The 23285-nt window shown below is 37.0% G+C and overlaps 1 protein-coding gene across 3 annotated transcripts in view; it reads right to left on the minus strand.

Annotated features, from left to right (window-relative positions):
- CTNNB1 (catenin beta 1) overlaps window positions 1-23285 on the minus strand; it is a 33112-nt gene continuing 9827 nt past the window's right edge. The window contains exons 2-16 of one of the 3 annotated variants that reach the window (XM_079114139.1): window positions 13254-13314; window positions 12590-12817; window positions 12201-12454; window positions 11838-12076; window positions 11550-11751; window positions 10150-10294; window positions 6856-6959; window positions 6439-6777; window positions 6032-6190; window positions 4189-4308; window positions 3568-3718; window positions 3352-3473; window positions 2292-2352; window positions 1097-1317; window positions 1-636 (exon numbers count right to left, since the gene is read on the minus strand). In XM_079114139.1, coding sequence (XP_078970265.1) covers window positions 1109-1317; window positions 2292-2352; window positions 3352-3473; window positions 3568-3718; window positions 4189-4308; window positions 6032-6190; window positions 6439-6777; window positions 6856-6959; window positions 10150-10294; window positions 11550-11751; window positions 11838-12076; window positions 12201-12454; window positions 12590-12817; window positions 13254-13266 — 2346 coding nt within the window. In that variant the 5' untranslated portion in view covers window positions 13267-13314 and the 3' untranslated portion in view covers window positions 1-636; window positions 1097-1108. Of the gene's footprint in view, window positions 1318-2291; window positions 2353-3351; window positions 3474-3567; window positions 3719-4188; window positions 4309-6031; window positions 6191-6438; window positions 6778-6855; window positions 6960-10149; window positions 10295-11549; window positions 11752-11837; window positions 12077-12200; window positions 12455-12589; window positions 12818-13253; window positions 13315-23285 lie in introns of all 3 variants that reach the window. The other 2 variants (XM_079114138.1, XM_079114137.1) reach the window with 2 other exon arrangements.

Here is a 23285-nt window from a genome sequence, read left to right on the forward strand (position 1 = left end):
AATGAATTAAAAGTTTAATTCTGAACCATTTTTATAACCGTATTTTCTCTTGAAGCATCGTTATCACAGCAGGTTACAACAACTTTGGGATAAAAGGCAACTGGTAAACTGTCCAAAACAAGGTTCCAAATAACACCTCTTACTGATTTACCCTACCCATACATATCCCAAATAAAGTTTTTGATCAAAAACATGAAATAGATCCACCTGCTTATTTTAAGCATATTAAAAAGGAAACTAATTGGACCATTTCTATTTGTCTATTTTATACAAAAAAGGCTACACAATGTTACACTTTCTTCAGATTACAATTAGAGTGATTATGAATTAGTGTTCTACACCATTACTCAATTCTTAAAAATTAGAAATTGCTGTAGCAGTATTCACTATAACATAACACTACAAGAGACTTAAAAAAAAACTAACAGTTACTGCAAAAAAAAAAAAGAAAAAGAAAAAAAAAAAAAGAAATTAAAGAGCTACTTCAAAGCAAGCAAAGTCAGTACCATTACAGATATTTAAAAAAAAATGTTTTTAACAAGCAAGGCTAGGGTTTGATAAATTCCATCTTGTGATCCATTCTTGTGCATTCTTCACTTCTTGAGTCACTCCCAAAATCCATTTGTATTGTTACTCCTCGACCAAAAAGGACCAGAACAAAAAGTTTACTTCAATTGTTCCCATAGGAAACTCAGCTTGGTTAGTGTGTCAGGCACTTTCTGAGATACCAGCCCACCCCTCGAGCCCTCTCAGCAACTCTACAGGCCAATCACAATGCAAGTTCAGACAATACAGCTGTATAAAGAGAGAAAGGCTGCTATTAATGTTTAAAACAGCAAATGTTACTCATTTGAGTATTAAGTTGCAAAGCTGTGGCAAAAAACATTAAAGTTAATAACTTCCACACATGATCACATAACAACCAGAAATCTGAGAACATTCAAATGTTCCAAGACATCTCCTTTCAAAGTATATATCTTTGTGGCAGATTTACAAATAGGCCTAAACCACTCCCACCCTACCAACCAAGTCTTTCTGAAGTTCTGTAGGCAGAGTAAAAGTATTTTACCCAAACTGGCTTTTTTAAACTTCTTACCTAAAGGATGATTTACAGGTCAGTATCAAACCAGGCCAGCTGATTGCTGTCACCCGGAGGCAGCCCGTCCATGAGGTCCTGGGCATGTCCCAGATCTGGTAGCCCATCAACTGGATAGTCAGCACCAGGGTGATGGCCACCCATCTCATGCTCCATCATGGGGTCCATACCCAAGGCATCCTGGCCATATCCACCAGAGTGAAAAGAACGATAGCTGGGATCTAGAAAATTTGGGATGGCAACAAAATGGGAGAGAAACACACAGGTTGACACTGGGCTTAGGGGAGTCAAAGTTTGGTAGCAAACTCGTCAGCAGTCCTTTCTAACCTCTTGAACCTCTAGCTTTCTTGAGCCAAGCAGTGACTCACTGTAGGCCTCAAGAGACAGGCCACCCGTGAGACCACACAAGCCATGTCTTTCACCAGAAGCACACCAGCAGTTTCCAGTCATACTATCCACATACTCTTGAACACTCTGCTTTTACCCTGGAAGAGACTTAAGGTGCCTGAGGAAAAAGCAGCAACCTGCTGTGTCTGGCCACTTAGGCATTGATTAGGGAAGTAAACAAGGAGATCCGACAAGGGTAGTTTTTAGGTTATACCCACAAAAAAAACAAAATTTGAGACCTTCACTCCAATGACACCTTAACATGTTTTTTAAGGATTGATGTTTATCTGCCATGGTAAGAAGGCTAAAAGTTCCAGAGTTTAGGTAAAACCAGATGAGATTATGAATTTAAGGGCGTTAGGATTAGTAGTCATCTACTCTACCCTTCATCTTCTTTACCTAGATTTGAATTAGCTTTTCAAAAATACAACTACATAAGTACCCATACTTATGGATACAGACAGATTTGCAGACAAAGGTTATTATGGGTTCTCTGACCAAGAAAAGGGGGGGGGGGAGGGGGGGGGAACGACAGCCAGGCAAACTGGAACATCCCGCACTGCAAAGTCCCAGAAGTGACATGTATTTGGTGGTATGATCCTGCTGCATGCTCAGTGTGTGGTTCAAAATTCCCTATGCTCCACTGAAAGATACTATTGCCGACTCTAGAATTTAAGAACTGCCTTTAGATGCAGCCACTACTTTCCTGCCAACACTGGTTTCCCAGTAGAGCAAACTAGCTCTGTCATAAAATTTTAGAACTTTATCCTGATCTGAAGTTAAATATGGAGAAATATGAGATACATACCATCTTGGCGGTATCCAAGGGGTTCTCCCTGGGCACCGATATCAAGTCCAAGATCAGCAGTCTAGATAAATGAGTACAAGGTAAGGAAAAATGAAAATTCCCAGTTTATACTCTAGTATTTTTTGAAGATTACAAGACAGAAAACAAACATTACAAAAACACTTCAAAAGTGGAAGTCCTTCAAACATCACCCCCTCAAAGATATTATTTTTAATTCTGTGTGCAAAGAGAAAATATTTAACTCTTTAAACTAAATATATTAAGCACTCACTATATGCAAAACACTGCTTTTGGTGCTACAAACACAGCAATTAACCCAATGGGCACAATGCCCCCATGCCCCCTCCAAGAATTGCTGACAAAACATACCGTAGAGAAAAGAGATGATTTTTTTTAACCTGACCAGCTAGAAGAACAACGTAGCCATTAACTGAGACAGACTGTAAGAACAGGTTTCGGATAGAGGGTGGGTGGGGAAAGCTAAGGTCTCAAGTTGGAACATGTTAATAAGATGCCTATTAAAACCCCAACTGACACATTACTCACTTTTTGGCAATCTGAAGATTTTTTTTAACCTACCAATATCTCTTTCATTCATTCAACAAATATAATTCACTGTATGACTGTGTGCTGTAGTTGAGTATTATGGGATGGGTAAAATAGACTTTCAGGTTAGTTTTAATTTTGTTTATACTACAATGTTTCAATGAATACCCATACTGAGGAAAAATACTGAAAATGTTTCTACTTGAATTTGTTATGGATATGAAAAACTGTTAAAAAAAGAAACCAATAAATTGATTTCAATGAGCTGCTTAACACTCTTTCCTTCTACCCTTTCTCAAAAATCATGTGATAAACTTTTTCGTCTTTCTTTCTTCCTCATGAATTCTAAGGGACGACTTCTGAACTGCTTACTTCTTCCTCGCAGACAGCATGGAGGCAACCGACACTTAATCCAGGGATATCATCAATGCAAATGAACATGTACTGCGTGTTGCAAACAATCTAGCAATCTGCTCTCGCAAACTACCGAATCAATGTGAACACATTCGCCTACCTCATTCCAAGCCATAGGCTCTGTTCTGAAGAGGGAACTGGTCAGCTCAACCGAAAGCCGTTTCTTATAATCTTGTGGCTTATCCTCAGACATTCGAAATAGAACAGCAGCTGCATACGTTGCTGGGAGAGGAAGGGGAAAATAGCCCTTGAGGAAAAGCTGAGGCCTTACCGTCCGTACATATCCACGAAAGGTTTCTGTTCCTTTTCTACTTACCTACACCTTCGTTCCTAGAGTGAAGTAATTCTGTCAGAGGAGCTGTGGCTCCCTCTGCTTCAATAGCTTCTGCAGCCTCCTTGTCCTGAGCAAGTTCACAGAGGACCCCTGCAGCTACTCTTTGGATATTTTCAATGGGAGAATAAAGCAGCTAAGGAGAAAAAACATAAACAAGATCTAATTAAATCTAAAATTAAAAGCATGGCAAGCACCCCACTGTGGTGTAAACATTCCCAATTGGAGTGTGAGCAGCATTCACACTGGTTTCAAATTATACTCTGTGAATTTAGGTCTAGAACACTGGAATTCTATCTAGAATACTTCGAGCTAAAGTCTTTCTTCAGAGGCAATGTGAATCTAAGATTTAGAAAAACCAGAGTTGGTCGGGTGCCTGTGCCCTGGCAGCCAGCTCTCTATCCCCCAACCCTAAAAATGTAATGTGAAGTTTCCTCCCTCTTCTTGAGGCTCTAGTTCCAGTGTTTCTCCTTCTAATGACAAAGAAAAATGAAGGGCATTTTCATAAAATTAAGTACTGGCATCTATTTTGGTATCTTTAATTTTCTGACAATTTAAGAAATATAAAATCTAGACTCAGAACACCTCACTTAAAAAGAAACATACCTGCACAAACAATGGAATGGTATTTAGTCCTCTGATTACAATTCGGTTGTGAACATCCCGAGCTAGAATGTGAAGAGCTCCAGTACAACCTTCAACGATTTCTTCCATGCGGACACCCTCCTACCAAAAGAAATACGTTTAACAAATAGGGTACCGTCCTCCCTGAAGTTTATAAAACTTGAAAAGCTTTTCATTCTAAATAGCAATTACTAGACTATAATTATTCATATTACATACTCAAAGGTCCCCATAATCTACAATTAGTTCAGGAATAAGGGAGGATTCCATCGTGTGAAACGTCAAAGGAGCACCCCTGCCACCCCTGCAGCACTAATTCCAAGCAGCACCCCTCCTCCATATCTAGGGCTGTGCACAAAGCAAGTAGCCCTCTCTATCTGTGGGTTCCATTATCTGCAGATTCAACCAACCATGAATCATTAATATATGAAGTTAAAGAACTGAGCCTCTACTGAACAAAATAATTTGTCATTATTTCCTAAACAGTACAGTGTAACTACAATGTATATGCATTAGAAACTATACATGACTTAAAGACTAAAGTATGGAGGAGGATGTGTATACATTCAGTACTGGAATCAAACCCTAGGGATAATTTCATTGCCAAATGCAAAAATTCTACCGAGCTTCAGAGGAAAATCCACTGCTCATGTCACCAAGACTATTTCAACTGATAAAAACTATATAAGAGAAGGAAGTTAGCTTTTGTAAAGTGTTCACTAGCTGCTTTCTGTTTCTAGGTTACAGTGTTTTTTAAATTTATGATTCTTTCATTGGCTTTTATAAACAACTTTCTTTTTAAGAGATATAAAATGCAAGGTCCCGCTGCATTCTATTAAGACACCCCATAGAGATGGGACAATAACAAAATAAAGGAAGAAAGCAAAGCCACAATATGAATGAATACACAGAACAATTAGCAATATGGGAGGAGTCCCCAGATCTTTTCTGGTAGGGTATGCCTTTGTTTTAAAGTCATCTAATTTAATCTAGTCCCAAGTTTTCAATTCTGTGAATATTGCAATGAAACTGACACAGGTGCATTAAAGTAGGCTGGAAATCATAATCTAGAGCTTATATATTTAAAGTTATAGTCCTATTCTTACTATTACATAGTATATATTATGCAATTATACCTAAGTTTTTATAGGTGTGTTCCACATCTAGACAGGGGACAAAATGGATTAAATAAGAAAACTTTTTCAAGGTCTGAATCTTGAAGGTCTCAGGATCAGAAGTGTTTTTATCTTTACAAGATTACACACCTAAAGTTAAGTTGTAAGACTCCAACTTGACATGAAAGCTTTAGAATGAGAATATTATGGGTTAAGGTTTCAGAAACTGTATTACTTATTCTTGAAATCTGTCTCTATTATGTTCTTTGGTCTATGAAAATAGTTTAAAACCTCTCACGGAAGAGACAGTAAAAAGACCTGTAAAATATTTATAAGCAAAACTCATCTTGTAGTGGGGATAAAAAGCTCTAAAATCAGACAGACTGATATTCAAATGAGGGCTCTATTGGATTTCCTTAGGAGGTAAGCCTCTGTATGCACTGAATGAGAGCATTCATTAAGTGCCTTAACCCTACGGTAGCAAATTATACTCCTATACACTCTGCCTAAGAACATGCTAAAAATATATCCAAGAAAATGTTACTAGGGGTCACACTACTTCTTTATCTTCTCTGTCATAGGAACATTTTAGGTTTTTTCATCATTGGCAATCCTGCAAGGAGGGTTGGGAGAGCCAATAACTGAGGAAGTTTTAATCCACTGGATTTATACATTCCTTTATGCCAGGTATCATAGTAAGATTTACCTACCACAAACTGCTGCTGTGTTCCACCCATCGAAGTACGACGCTGGGTATCCTGATGTGCACGAACAAGCAACTGAACTAGTCGTGGAATGGCACCCTGCTCACGCAAAGGTGCATGATTTGCTGGACAAAGGGCAAGATTTCGAATCAATCCAACAGTAGCCTATAGATAAGAGAGAAAAAAAATGGCATCCAAATCAACAAAATCATTTTTTGAGCCTAAAATTATCATTAAAACTATTAACTAAAAGTAGCAATGACTACACAATATTTCAGAATCCAAATCCCATCCCACCCACATTTCCTAAGGAATATAATTCTTATTTATAAATCCTCCTATACCTAGACAGTCATCCAGTAGCTAGAGGTGGTTCTTTTCAATTCTGACAACATTCTATTTTAACAACACACCTTAATCAGAGGCCAATGGGATGGCGGATGCAGGAGTTTAACCACAACTGGTAGTCCATAGTGAAGGCGAACAGCATTTTGGGCCATCTCTGCTTCCTGGTGTCGGCTAGTCAGATGACGAAGAGCACAGATGGCAGGCTCAGTTATGTCCTCCCTGTCACCAGCACGAAGGACAGTACGTACAAGAGCCTCTATGCCACCCACTTGGCACACCATCATCTTGTTCTTGTAGTTATTGCAAGTGAGGTTAGAAAGAATTCCAGCTGCACAGGTAACCACATTTATATCATCTGAACCCAAAAGCTGAACAAGAGTCCCAAGAAGACCTTCCATCCCTTCCTACAGAGAAAAAAACAGATGCTTAGTACATATTCATTTAAATCCTATCACCAATGCACCAGTTGTCTCAGAATTTACCTGTTTAGTTGCAGCATCTGAAAGATTCCTAAGAGTCCAAAGACAGTTCTGAACAAGACGTTGACTTGGATCTGTCAGGTGAAGTCCTAATGCTTGCATTCCACCTAGAAAATTACAAAGGATATAATGCAAGGGCCATTAGCTAGATGTTCCTGACAGCTCTCAATGTCTTCTCTAGTCACAGAAGTCTCCCTCTTTATTTTCAAAGCCAATCTCTCCACCTCCTTGAGTACTTTATTCCTCTAATTTTCCAGGGTGTTCCTCAGTTTTTCTTATACAATTTACCTCACGAGTGACAACTTCTGTCAAATAGCTATTGTTCCTTTCCTTTTCCATAGGGAAAATGTCTTCATTATCTTCACTGTCCCCCTGTAGGTAACAGTTTTACTACTTTTCTTTTCATCCATGTAGTTATTTTAAAAATATTTATTTAGTACCAGGCTGTTCTGACCTAGACATACACTAACTAGTATGATGGAGGCAGCACATACTATACAAATATAAAATTAATAACTTAAAATACAGGTGTTAAGCACTACAAAGAAAAGCAACACAAGATTGGGAGGGGGCACAGTGCAATTTTAAGGAGGTAATTAGGTCACTTCAGTGGGAGGGTGACATCTGAGACCCTATAATAAACGTCACTGACTCCAAAATATATTAGTCCAATGTTTGCATTTCCCATCATTTATTCCAGCAAAGGCACAGAAAAAGAAACCCAATCCCCATATACAAGTTTAACTTTACCCATCTCTCTTTACCTAAACTCACTTCTGAATGCAGCAAGAGACACTTTCCCTTGTTCATTTGCCAGGTCTATTTTATTTCCTCAAATCAGGCTTAAGCCTACTTACACAAATAAAATTTAGTCTACCTTCCCAATAAAACAAAGATCATCCCTCCCAGATTCCTTCCTTTCAGTAGCTCCATCTACAATGACCTGCATAAGACTGATGCCAGTATTTGTTAAATGATTCCTTTTTTCCCCCAAGGCTTCATGCCCTCCCTCAGAGTTATGAACTCTAACAGAATGGATCTTAACCCCAGATGCTCATTAGAATGGCCTGAAGAGACTTTAAAAACACACATCCATTCTGATTTGCAGGTCTAGGGTGAAAGTCCCAGGCAGATGACTTTGAGGCATACCCTGTAGCCACCCCCACTTCTCTTCTTGCCCTTACCTTCATACACAGAGAACTTCTAAAATCTCTAATTCTGCCTTCACTTGCATCTTAGTATCAACTTCCCAGACACCTACTGACTTTTCAGTCACTCTGAATATGCCAGCTTCTTATTTTGTTTTAAAAAAATGAAAAACCAGCAATTCCTTCTGATAGTTTCATTTGTCTTCATAGTACCTAAGCTCTCCTCACCACAAACCATTTTTGGTTGCTCCCTTAGTCCCTGTATTACTGATTCTTTCAGAAGTCTCAAGCATTGACAAATTAGGTATGTATCTTTAAATGTAAACTATTTTATTCCTATAAGCTTATAAAATCTCAGTGATCTGGTCTTCTTAACTCTTGGTCACACTGTTGATCCACACAATGTTAGTATTAATATACAAATGCATTGCTCTGGTGCTATGCCACTGCTCAACAACCAAAGTTTCCCTTTATCTTTAAGATAAGGGCCAAATTCTTTAGTATAATCTTAGGGAACCCTTTAGAACTCAGATCCCACCTATCCTTCCAAATTAACTTAAGTTACATCTGTGGTTCCAAAAGCAGGAATAAAGCATACAACTCCAGGAACAGAAAACATGCCTAGAAAGTCCTGCATGGTATCATCCTGCTAGTTCATCAACCTGTTCCTGGGACATTCACCCCATTGCCAAATTCTACCTAGCTACACTTTCTTCTTCAGCACCTAGAGCTCCACAATCTCTTTTCTACTCACAGTACATGCTTCTTTCTTTTCTCTACCTTCAAAGCATTTGCCACCACTACTCCCATTTAGACAACAGAGAGGCCTCCTTCTTATCCTTCAGTCCCATTTAACATTTTTCTTCGCAAGAAAGCCCATTCCAATTACAGTTTGACTTGCCATTAATTGTTTTCACTATTTGCTATTACTTCTCACATAATATGCATTCCAATTTATAATCAATCACCTCATATTTTTGCTTATTTCTGTCACATTGCCCAGAGTGTGAGAATAAGCACAGAAACCATACCTGTTACCCATGGTATACCATGTGCCTAATACATTGCTTAAAATACCTTAGGTGCTAAGTGTGTTCAGAATGAACAAACATTAGAATAACTTGGTGGAACTTCTTAAAAAGAAGATTCCTAGGCTTCTATTCCATAAATTTCCAGCTACCTACAGCCCTTCTGTCATTTCAAATAAGTTGTTCATCTTGATTAAAAAAAAAAAAAAAAAAAGATCAGGGCTGGGGATGTACCTCAGTTGATAGAGTGCTTGCCTTGCATGCACAAGGCCCTGGGTTCAATTCCCAACACCACCAAAAAAAAAAAAAAAAAAAAAAAAAAAAATCGACATTTCAGGGATTATGATTATGTTAGCCTAAATTATATGTATTTTTAAACAAGTACCACAGGTATATCTGGAAGAGCTGACAGAATTTACATCCTCTTGTTCTATGAACATTTCAACCATGTCTAGCCTGAGCCTATGGATACCACTGTCAGCAGCCATCCAGGCAATCATAATCCTCTTCTCTCCCATAAATTCTCAAATAAAATTACTATCAACAAATGGAAAAAAAAGTGTGTTACCAACTCTATATCCCAACATTTTCTTCAGTTAAATGTCTTTAAATTTTTCCTCTTCCAGTAGTGATTTGAAGCTTGGTTTGAGAGTCTAGGTAGATGATGCTAGGTGGGATACTGAAAGAAGAAAGGATGCTAGAAAGCTGAAAAGTAACTATATTTCCATGACTTATAACAAGAGACCTTAGAGCAAACCATGTACTTTTTTTTCCCTACCACCAATATGTACACAATATAAACTAACACATACAATTTTTGCCTCATTAAAAATATTTATGGGGAAAACAACAAACAGTGAAACAGCAAAACTTTTTCACACAAGACCAATGGCTCACTGATAATACAGAATACCAAGGCAAAACATTGTTTGTGAGTTAAATTAGATTTAAATAGCACCAATCCTGGGGCAAGCAGAACTCACACTGTATTGAATGTGATCTTGGCTATAAATTCAATAGGAGTATCCACTTTCAGTTATTAAATCCACCTTGTCCTAAAATAAGTAATCTAATCAGAATTGTAGATGCTGAACGCGGGACCTTGGAATACACATACTTACCAGCTTCTACAATAGCCGGCTTATTACTAGAGCAGACAGATAACACCTTCAGTACTCGGCTTGTGGTCCATAGTAGTTTCTCGTAAGTGTAGGTCCTCATTATATTTACTAAAGCTTGGGGTCCACCACTAGCCAGAATGATCAGCTAGAAAGATGCATATACATTGTTAGTCATAGAATCTTGATCAAATATCTAAGAAAAGCCATCTTATTAACTTATCACACCAGACATTTAAGCCAGCATGCCTTTTGACTAAAATACATTCCTAGATCCCGTCACTCACACCCTCACGCTGGGGCTCTACCTAAACTCTCCTGCCACAGTACTGTACTAAAATTCAGGCATCCCAGTCCTCCCAAGACAACATCAACTCTGGTCCAATTTCCTTCTTCCTATACTGTTTATAGCAAAAGCAAAAACAAAACAATGTTGGTATGCACTAGTGATGAAAGTTGTATCAAAACTGATTCACTGATTAAATAATTTAAACCAGAATGGAGAATTCGAAACTCATCTTTTGCCACTCTAATTTTCTTAATCATATCCACCATTAAGAGATACAATAATCATTCATTCTGGTTCTTTACTTTCCTGTATATTTCCACCTCTGAACCCTATCGCTAATGTTCTAGAAACAAATCTCATCCCTTCATGCCTTTGCTGAAAACTGTTTCCCACTGTACTTTTAATATATCCTACAAAGCACTGCAGGATCTGATTTATCTCAATAGTAGCCTTACCTCAAATGCTATTCCTCATCACTGTTTTTGCTGTACTAGGGACTGAGCCCAAGGGCACTCTGCCACAGTGACATCCCCAGAATTTTTAAAATTTTGAGACAGGGTCTTGCTAAGTTGCTGAGGCTGGTCCTGAACTTGTGATTCTCCTGCTTCAACCTCCCATGTCGCTGGGATTAACGGTGTGTGCCACTATGCCCAGCTATGTATTTTTTAAATTCCAGAAACTGTACATTCATCCCTCTTTAGGACTCTGAAAAATGTCATTTAATCACCTAACATTCACCTAGTCAATCCCTTGTTAATCTTTTAAAGCTGAATTCAACTATCACTTCCTCCCAGGTCTTCTAAGGTTTATTTCACTCCTTATGTGCTGTCATAGCTCCTCCTCTTCTTCCTAACACATGAATTAAATAGTAATTAGGTTATTATTTCAATGCCTATCTCCTACCCAAGGCTGAAAACTCAAAAAGCAGCTTGCTGCTGTATCTCTAGTAGTTAGCATAGTGTTTTACACACACTCACAATATTTAAATAGAGACATCCAACTTCTCCAGCATCCATACAAAGGGTGAAGAATACTATGAATTTCCAAGGGTCTGTGTTATATCACACTGGGGGTCTCCTATGCTCCATGAAAACCACAAAACTTTTTTTTTTACCTTGCTTTCTTGATTACCATAAGCTAAAATCTGAAGGCAGTCTGTTGTAATAGCCAAGAACTTAACATTTGTTTTGTTGAGCAAAGCAACCATTTTCTGCAGTCCACCAGCTAAACGCACTGCCATTTTAGCTCCTTCTTGATGTAATAAAAGGTTGTGGAGAGTTGTAATGGCATAAAACAATACAGAATCCACTGGTGAACTGGGAAAGAGAAAAAAAGCTTCATCAGAAATGTTGTGGTTGCGCTTTCTGTGTATGTTTCAAGCACTCTGACCATGCTTTCTTACCCAAGCATTTTCACCAGGGCAGGAATGCCTCCAGACTTAAAGATGGCCAACAAGCCCTCACGATGATGGGAAAGGTTGTGCAAGGTCCCAGCAGTACAACGAGCTGTTTCTACATCATTTGTATTCTGCATGGTACGTACGATGGCAGATACCATCTGAGGAGAACGCATGATGGCATGTCTGGAAGCCTCCTTTTTAGACAGTTGATGGACCATAACTGCAGCCTTATTAACCACCACCTTTAACACAGGAATTATGAGACGTGATTAGTTTCAAATACTGATGCTGAGAAACTATTGTGAAACTATTCCCTTGAGAATTTCCTTTAAGGCAGATTGAAAAGCTAGCTATGTGATTGATTACCTGGTCCTCATCATTTAACAGTTTTGTCAATTCAGGGATTGCACGTGTGGCAAGTTCTGCATCATCTTGATAGTTAATCAAGTTTACAACTGCATGTTTCAGCATCTGTGATGGTTCAGCCAAACGTTGGACATTAGTGGGATGAGCAGCATCAAACTGTGTAGATGGGATCTGCATACCCTCATCTAATGTCTCAGGAAACATGGCAGCTCGTACCCTCTGAGCTCGAGTCATCGCATACTGTCCATCAATATCTGGGGAAGTAAATTCAACACTTACTATCCGAAGTTCAGACTTCGCCAAAATACCTGCTCTCTGACATGGTAAAGGTGACTTTGCAATTACTTCCCTTTCACCATTCTGTCTTTCAATAAGGCACTAATATTTACCAGCTACTTGCTCTTGAGTGAAGGACTGAGAAAATCCCTGTTCCCACTCATACAGGACTTGGGAGGTGTCCACATCCTCTTCCTCAGGATTGCCTTTCCCACTCAGGGAAGGAGCTGTGGTAGTGGCACCAGAATGAATTCCAGAGTCCAGGTAAGACTGCTGTTGCCAGTGACTAACAGCCGCTTTTCTGTCTGGCTCCATGGCCATGTCCAACTCCATCAAATCAGCTGTAAAAATGAAACAGTATTAATATTAGTACATTGAAAATGTTACCTTAATTTGAAAAAAATCTGTGATATGACCTTTTAATTATTTTTAGAAATAAAGTCAAATCTGTAAGGCAGCCAAGAAAAGCAGAATGATAGCTAGGATTAGCTCAGTGATGAAATTATGTATGCCCTTAGGGGACCACCTAACAGTTACTCACTGAATCAGTGGAAGAATGGTACTGCATCCAGGCTCCAGAAGCAGTCATCCAGACTAGATTCCTGCTGGTGGCTTGTTTGTTATTTCACCAAGCCATTAGAAGTGAGCAGAAAATGGAGCAAAAGGTAGCCTGACAAGTAAGCAGGGAGAGAGGAAAGCAGGGGGATCTGAGCCAGACTGGGTTAATGGCAATGAAGCAGAGCCCCAATTCAGTAACTAAAGCTTTATGACACAAACCTTGAGTAGCCATTGTCCACACAGGATTTTCAAAAGAGCTGTATACTAAACTTCAAATACCCTGAAAAAAGTTAATTAAAAGTCATTAGGATTTAAACTATCAGGACTATCCCCCACCCCGTACCCCCAATACATACCAGAAAACAACAAAACCCCCAAATATCTGTGTAATATAGTGAAACACAAACCCCCAAAATCTCCTCCAAACACACCAACCAGAGCTCCATTTTTGATGAACTTCTGAATGAAAGCTCTTCCTTAACTGCCACCTTTTTAGTAGAAAAATAAATTATGGTTCTTCAGGATATTGAGATAGCATAACAGTTCTAATAATGAAAGCCAAGGGGCAGGGGACACTACTAAAAAATAAAACAAAAAAAATCAACTTCTGTGGAAAAAAAAAAACTCCTCTATTTTAACATTTCATCAAAAAAAAAAAATCAACTTCTGTGAAAAAAAAAACTCTTCTATTTTAACATTTCATCAAAATGCATAAATCCCCTCTGGACAGAGGAGGCAGCCCAACAGGATTCAAGAAACACCAACAAATTTTTTGTTTCCTTCTGATACATTAAAATGTCATCTAAAAGAACTTCAGAAAGCAGATTTTGGTGAATGGATCAAAACAGTGAGTTTTAGTTATTTTTACTTATTTTTTTAACTAAGTAAAACAACTTTGCAACACAAAACCATGTTTATTAATAAAGTATTTCTAAATTCAAATCTACAGCAATGATGTGTTATAAATACAAATTCTGCCAATTGGAATGTTATAATCAGTTATCAAAAATAATCATTTCCTATATATAAAACTTTTGGCATTTAAATAATGTCTTATTTTAGCATTATTACATACTACTGATGTAAAATATTGAAGCACAAAGGAATTATCTGCGAATGAGAACAGTTTAAGGACTCATGGCCTCTAGTGACAGAATATTCTTTATTATAAAGTCTGTCCCAAACAAGTACATCTTGTATTACAAATTAACATATTGAATATTTACAAATTAACATTGGGTGTGTAAGGATACGGAATAAGACATTTATATGTGAACTTTGTTTTCAATTAATGCAGAGTTTAAATGTTTTCAAGAAACTGGAAACTACACATTAATGTCCTATCTTTTCAAAGACAATAGCTCATGTCAATCATTCCTAAAATCACTCTTCTAACACTAGATTTTTATAATCACCAAGATCATTTGATATATAAAGCTCATGAACCAAGGATTATAGTTTCAGTGCCCCCAGAAGGAACAACTGACTTTATATACAAAGCAAAATTAATGATAGAAAATAGGTGATCCCTACCCTCAAGAATCCTAAATATTAAGGCAAATTGCTAATGGTTTATGTGTTTAATACTGTGGTTCAGCAGAACTGAAGGGTGTTACAGAAACCTTTCCCCCACCCCTCCTTTTGATATGTGGATTGAACCTAGGGGGTGCTTTACCCTGAGCTACATCCCCAGCCCTTATTTTATTCTGACATGATCTCACCAAGTTGTTAAGGCTGGCCTCAAACTTGCAATCTTCACACCTGCCTCCTGAATTCTTGGGATTACAAGAGTGTGTCACTGTGCCTGGCAGAAACCTTCATTTTTTAAAATGAATGTTCTAGGATCTAGTATGTAACGTGTAGACCACACTTTGAGAAATACGGTGCCGGGCACTCACATTCTCTGTACATAGATGCTGTGTTTTAACCTGTATTTTTTGTATTTTGTATTTATGACTGGCTATTCTACCCCTCTCCACCTATCTGGAAAATAGGTTCCTCGCTCTAGCTCCCAGGATATTTTTGGGAAAGGACAGTAAAAACATTCTACATTGAGCTCCTCCTTTGGTCAATGCCAACAGGCTCAGAAACCAACTAGCAGTCATGTCTATAGGTTAGGTGCTTCCATACATTAAGCTTCACTGACAAAATATAGAATTGTGTCTTCATTGCTGATGCAAGTCAAAATACTTTAGCCTATGTTACTGGATAAAATTGTTTATGTGGGCTGAACTAGTAACGAACATCATAAATGAAGTTTGTAATCCAAACTTACAAAATCCATTAGTATGCTGGGGACTTCTTGCCACCTAAAAATTGTTCTTGGTCCTCATTCGAACTCGGAAATGAGGGTGGGTTAATGTCCATCAGCAAGTAGAAAAATTGGGAACTACAGAGTTATAGCACAGACCCACTCACCCCTACACTGTTCTACAGACAGACCCAAATGAACCAAAAATCTAAACATTATTCACTAAAGTAATTAAAGGGACCATCCAGAGAGAGCTGGGGCAGAGTATTGCCCTGAAGTAAAAACCTTCCTCATTCTTCCTCTAACCAGAGCTTCCAGGCCAGGGCCTGGCTCTCCTCCACCACACTCTGCCACTTATTAAAAGGGCCAGGCCTAGAGCTTTCAAGCAACCAAGACTTACTAATCACTTCAGAACAACCTTCATTCAACATCACAGTAAAAAGCTCAAAAAAAAGCCAACAAAAAAACCTTGACTCCACAGAAACAGACAAAACGTAAAAATGTGGGGGGTAGAGAAATATTTTAACTTTGTATACCATACAGATTAGAGAGAATAAATTAAATACCTAATAGAACTTTATTTGTGCTCCTAGAGCATAAAGGGGAAAGACAAAGATACAAGAGACTATCCAAGAAACAAGGTGACCCATCCAGGAGATCAAAGCTTCAACAAATAGGCATTTCAGAAAGAATCGTAAGTAACAAAAATGGGGAACATCTACGTACCAATCAAGATGGGCAGGCAGGTGCTTTAAACATTATGAAGTACTAAACGTTCTTACATGCAGGTGATCATCAACTACAGACTCCATCAAGATACTCTGTGTTTGAAAGCTGTATCACCATCAACTTACTTTCCCCCAAGTTGTTTTGACAAAGAAAGAAGGTGCTAGTGGATGGCCAACTTCTGATATATTTTCCCATTCAATCTAATGTGGTAGTGGACATGTGTCCTTCACTTTGTTCTCTGCTATGTAAGTATATATGCTTTCCAATTACATGCTTTATAAAGAATACTTCGAGTTTCATCTATTTGTTTTAAACTCTGAATTCTCTTGTCAGAATCAACATGAGAATTCTAATACAACAAATCTGGAATTCACACTAAAGTTATCTTTCTAGTTTCCCACCAGGAGAAAATTATCTTAATTATTAGTTTTTAAAAAGTTACAAAACTATGAACTGGGAGTTACTTTACAATTTAAAAATAAAGCAGATGTTATAAAATGAAATGACAGGTTTACACTGGCAGTTCGTACTAACAATTCACTTTTCCCAGTCTGTACCAGAACAAATTTTTTCTCTATTAAAATCTACTCTATTTCAGGAGTTATCAGAAACTTTTGATGTATCTCCAGGGATTAAAAAAGTTCTTAGTATAATTTAATTTGTACATCTAAAAGCACATGCATGTGCATTTTTATCAGCTATCACTGATAATGCTTTGCCATCGTAAAATTTTATGCAATTTCTTCAAATCTTCCTGTCTCAGCACTTACATGCAACAGTAAGATTTTAAGTCACATTTTACTCTAGGTTTCTTTCTGTTTTACTCTTCGCTATGTGTGTGTCCTGGTAGTCTAGTCTTCCTGGAATGGCAATAAGGAACAATATCAAAAGACCTTTGCTTCTCCAAAATACCTATAATTGATGTGCCTTTGGCATTGTTTAAAAAAAAAAAAGTGAATGCACAAATGGCTATTAGATTTTATATAAAATGTCTCTGTGTAGCTAGGAAAATTAGGATGCTTCCTCAAATGACCTTCTTCTCAATAATTGTTTTCCCTACTCCCCAGACATAAAATACATGCTTAGTCTGAAAATTTTCTTGCTCATTTCTATAACATAAGACCACCACATAGTTAATGATGGCATTCTGGTATACCTGATGTTACATTCAACTTACTGAGGATGTTTTAAAATAAAAACAAATTCCTTGTGTAGAACAAAGTATTCTGTATTGTGGCATGTATCTACGCTATAATTAAAGCATTCCTCCTACTCTTGGAATGTTTAGTTTGTCCTTCCCTCATTTCTTCATCCACTACCAGAAATTCTAGGAGTAGTACTACTGGGTTAAAGGGTAAGTCCCTTGACACACAGCTCCAAAATACTGACATAGCATAAGTAAATACTATTTTCACAGAAGGCATCATAGAAGTGGCCAACCTACCCAAAGGCTTGTCAACATCAACTATAATCTCAGACAACTTTCAATAGGTATGTCCACCTAACTTATTTATCACCATCATCACCACCACCCACCCTGAAAAATGTTTTTAACTTCTAAGAAATTTAAGCGCTTTAATTTTTTTTCTTTTTGGCTACATGTATTTATTTAGCATGACAAATGTTTAATGTAGTCCTTTATTATTTTTATGAGTATGTGTATAATTATATAAAAATAAGCCCCTTTAAATAAACACATTCAGTTAACTGTGTCTCAGAATATAATTTTACTATTTAAAATAACTGGATTATAATAATATTCTTCATATTTATTAATTTGTTAGTTTCATCAATGAGTAACTTCACACAGACTCTGTGATCAATAACCCTAACCCTAAAGAAGTACTGGGCGGGTGGTTAAAATAATCTTTTACTCCAACTGCAAAAGCCAATTATTACATAAAGTAGACATTGTTTTTCTCTAGTACATTGCTGCTTGTTAACAAGCAAACAAAAAAAATTGATATTTTTGAACAAAGCTATTCAAAGTACATACTTTATATGTGCAGACTTGATCTACACAGATCAAGATATAATTTTATGATAATTATATTTAAAAGTCTAAAAATAATGCCTCAATTTTATGTAGTAAAGTATACAAAGAATGTACCACAGCCACTTCATACTAAGGGGTAAGGCTAGGGGAGAAGCAAAGGGAATGGGATGTGGGAAGGGTACCAAAGTTACCAGTGTAGCTAGAAGGCAGAAAGTCATGAAAAGAGGTGGGGACCAGATCAATGAAGATGTAGAATAAAACAAAGTAAACTGAGAAGCCTCTGCAGAAATAGGATCTGTGATTTAGACTTTATTCAGGCTGGGGGTGTAGCTCAGAGGTAGTATGGAGTACTTAGCATGCACAAGGCAATCCCAGCCCCCCCAAAAGTTCACTATAGCAGCAATATGGGGTAGGGGACAAAAGCAGCAGGGAAAACAGAAGCTTAGTGTATTATGCAGCCACCAAAAAGAATGAAAAAGATCTATATAGAAAAAATATCCAACACATATCAAGCACGCAAATACATACATTTTGCTTATGTTTGCAAAACCAAACGTATAGAAATACATAATTTTTAAAAGTACTGGTGCAAGAAGCTCATAAAATTGTTTAGCCCTGCATTTTTAGCCAAATATTCAAATACAAAGGTAAAAAAAAATATTTTCTAAGCCTTATAACTAAGTTGCCTATGAAAAGGACTATGCAAAAGACAAGAGGCAACTGTTAACCTCTTGCCTCAATGGCAAAAACAAATAGCTAAAAATACAGTAAAAAGTTATATTCTTGGAAAAGTAACCTAGTTTTTTTTTTTTTTTTAAAGCAAGGAAATAAAATTTACTGCAACTTTATTTATAGAAATGTCATTTTATTAAAGATTTTCATTTGTTCATAATTCTTATTCTACAGACGTGGCAGTAATCCAATGCATTATAAAATGCATTATAAACGCATGCCAGATTTCTGAAGTCACTATCATGTCTTAAATCTTTTATAGCTTAATTTGAAGATACTACCTTTGATATCAACTTAAGCACCCAATTTTGCCCTTGACACAAGGCTACATAGTCAAGGCTGCAACTTCAGTTCTGAGTCTAATATGTTTATTTCATCTACTCTTCCTAGCAAACTCATGAAGTAGGGAGGCATCATTTCCCAGAATTATCAGATGAGAAAACTAACTAGCAGCAGTTAATACAAAAGTACAGTTCATGAACTACTCAGAATTCAAATCCAGGTTTCCAGGTCTCTCTGTAGTTTAGTCACATGCCCTCTCAATCTAACCACATGCAGATTAATGACCAAAGTTATTGATAACTGGTAAGAGTCAATGTTTCAGATAAAAGGGTGAGTTAGCAATTTTAGATACAGATATCATATGTAACATGAAAGAACATTCTCTGAACAATAACCACAGCTATGAAAAAAAAAATCCTTTAATCCTTCCAAGACCTGAACTGCTTACATACTCCCTACCATGACTTTGTGCCTACCTATGCAGCACTAGATATGCCAAAGAAATGGAAGATTTTATTTCAAGAAAGTTTCCATGTTAATCTGTTCATCTCTATATCCAGACTATAGGCACAATTAGTGGCAGGGACGCAATGGCTTCTAGAAGTAATTTAATGTATTGCTTTATAGCACATTAAGGATAACATTCCTCCTCCACTTCTTACAAGTTCCCCTTCCCCTATCAAACCAACACAGTGATCTTTTAAAAAGAAAACCTCTATGAATGAATTCTATGAGGGTTAAGACAGTTTTAGTTCCCCATTGTTTCCAAAGTGTTTAGCATATATTAAGTTCTTAAATATTTGATGAACTGAATTTGTCAATTTAAAAATGCTCAAAAAGTAGACAGCACACACAAAATGTGATATAGAGGCTTAGAGATCCAACAATTATATATAACGTAAGAGATTTTTAAATGTCTCAAGACCCATGAAGGATTCTTTGATGAAGAATGTATACACGTAGAACAAGATGGGCAAACTTCTGTCAAGTGCCAGGACGTAAATATTTTAAGGTTCTGTGGGCCATTAAGTTCTCTGTCCCAACTACTCAACTCTGCTGCGACCATTTGAAAGTATCTATAGACAATATCACACTAATGAACAAAGCTATGTTCCAACAGAACTTTACTTATGGAAACCAAAATATGAATTTCATATAACTTTATGTCATGCAATATTATACTTCTTTTGACTTGTTTCCAGCCATTTAAATGTGTAAAAACATTCTTAGTTCACAGGCCATACAAAAATAGGAGGTATGCAGTAATTTGCCAAATCATTTATTATACACTTTCATGAGAACAAAGGTAAATGAGGATTTATATTTAATTTAGCACTTAAGCCTAAATGTGAAGGAACTGAAACAGAAGGGAGTTTTAAGTGGTTAACAGGTTACAAAGAGAGGTCACAACGTTCTGTTGTTTTTTTCCATAAGTATCTTCTAAAACAGGTTGCCTGAAAAACACAAAACTGGACCCAATGATATACCAAGACTATCTGAGAAAAACATTTCCAGTCATTAAGACTAGTATATAATAAACCAGGATTCAGTTTCAATATATGCATGACTTTTAATTTGCACCATAAAGGTCTACAAGCTAGCTCAAAGGTTCTCTTAAAACTGGTAGAGCCTGAATAATATTCCATTGTGTATATATACCAGTTTCTTTATCCATTCTTATGTACCTGTATGATTACATGAATGGTTTGAATCTACATCATGTACAACCACAGAAACAAAATTATGTACCCCATTTGTGTACAATGAATCAAAATGCAGTCTGTAAAAAATTAAAAAATGAATAATTAAAACAAACAAAAAAACTGGTAGATCCTTCCAAGGTGTTAATCAGGTTAACTAGGAACATCTAAAATTACAGATGACCAGGCAATTCTTTACTAGAGGGGCTGGTATTCACAGGTTGCTGATGCTGCTACCCCCCCACCCCCCCCACCCCCCCCCCCCCCGCTAAATGCTATGTACAGTAGTACTCAAACTATAAAATGGTCCAAACTCTATGAATAACATTAGGAAGTATTTCAAGTTAAAAAAAAAAAAAAAAAAAAAAAAAAGCAAAAACCCAAAAACAGACAAAAAAATTCCTGATTCCAAAGAGTAACCCTAACATCAGCCCCCTAAGAAGCATTCATTCAGTAAAACACAGATGCTTCTTAATCTTTAGCAACCTTCTGTCCCCCACCAGGCATGTTAAATTTATGTTATTCTCCCCAAAAGACATATTTCTTTGAGAGCCTTATCCTAGCAATGTCTTTTAATTATGAGGTTATCTAATATTTGGGAAGAGAAAATTAAGGAAAGTAGAGTGAGTGAGCTAGGAAGCTTTTATTTTCAAAATGTGGCTGCTTTTTATTTCAATATAAAGAACTTTAATAGCCCCTAATCTTTGTTCTATTGTCCCAAAATACCCCAGTAAATGAGTCATAAACTGGGGTCACACATGAATACCCCTATGGCGTATTTTTTTGTTTCTCAATTTGCCAATTGTAGCATATTCAAAAGATTTTTTTATTTGTTCCAAAGAAAGCTTTCCCATATCTCCTTTGTTCACTCAATAGTTTCAGGAAATAGCAATTCTAACAGCTTAAATGGAATGTATAGATTTCATTCACTTATTCAACAAATATTTATCCATCAGTTACATGTTAGGAGCTATTAATAGATTCTAGATATATGGTAATGATTAAAACAAACATGATTCTTGCATTCTTGAGAGGGACAGAGGATAACTAAACAAACAATTACAAAGACAGACAAGTGTAAAACTAAGCAACACACTAACAGAGGGAAGTGGAATGACAAGCAGAAGCTCTCACTTTAAGAGTAGCCTGAGACCTAAATAAGGATGCAAGACAGCCAGCATACAAGGAGAACAGGACTGGTCCAAAAGTAAAAAATACCATGTGCAAAGGCCCAGAGTCATGAAAGAACTTGATCTTTTAAGATGAAACCTTCAGATCAGAGTGGTTTGATTAGAGAGGGTTGAGTGCAATGAGATGAGGCTGAAAACAGCAAGATCATATGGGGTACTCTAGCCCTTGGGAAGGAATGTGTTTTCTATTCTAATTATCACTGGAACTCTTAAAAGATTGTAAAGTATGTGAATGAACAAGATGCATTTGCATTTTAAAAAAGCTAGTTCTAGTTATAATTTGAAACGTGGAAGGAAAAGAGAAAGAATAAACACCAGTAGAGTACAGCAGCTAGAGCAATAAATAGTCCAGGTGATAGATGGTGGTGGCTTAGGATAGAGCAGCAGCACTCGGCACAAAAAGTAGCTAGACTGGAATAATACTTCATTTCTGCCGATGAACTGGATATAGCAGATGAGAGAAATTAAAGTAGGGAAGAGTAATTAAAGGTGACTCCTAGGTGTCTGGCTTGAGCAGTTAGGTCTAATAGCGATATTTAAGTAAAAAGAGATGTTTCTAAAACTGTACTAGTCACGTGGCTACTTACAGTTAAATTTAATTTAGTAGTAAAAAATTAGTTCTTCAGTCACTCAGCGACATTTCGAATGCTCAACAGTCACATAGCTGGGTACTACCATATTGGACAGGACAGATAAATATTTCAACCAATAGAAAACATTTTATTGGACAGAGCTATTCTAAAAGGAACAAAATACCAGATGCTGAATGATCCAGCAAGACTAAAGTAAAAAAGTATTCATCTGATTAGACAACAGAGGTCTAGCACTGAACTCAACAAAAGCATGTTCATTGGAATAAGAACACAAACTGGAATGAGGAGGAAAACTGGAGACCCTGAGTATATAAGGTATCCCTTTCAGTCTGTGCAAGAGAGCAGAAAATTAAATGGGGCATTAGCTGAAAGGAAACAAAAGCTGATTGGTTCTGGAATATTCATTCAACAAACCTTTATTGAGTACCTATAATTTTCATAGACTGTTTTGGACACCAGGGATACAAAAGCAGGAAAAGAACCCTGTAAAGGGAAAACAACAAGCAAGTAAACATGTTATACATCACAGTATGATTAACTACCAGAAGTCAAATACATGAGTATTATAAGACAGTAAAATTGGGTGACCAGGAATAATCTCATTGTGGAAGTGATATCTGACATCAGTCCATGAATGTTTGATCAATTTAAGGAAAAGCAAAAAGATCACACGGGAACAAGAGGAGAAATGTAGTACTTACTGATGAAGGGCATGGTCTGAACTCATAGGAACTTGTGCTTTGACTGGGTGATAAACTCCTAGAGATTTCTGAACAGA

The sequence above is a fragment of the Sciurus vulgaris genome (assembly GCF_902686455.1).
Source record: "Sciurus vulgaris genome assembly, chromosome: 16".
NCBI lineage: Eukaryota > Metazoa > Chordata > Mammalia > Rodentia > Sciuridae > Sciurus > Sciurus vulgaris.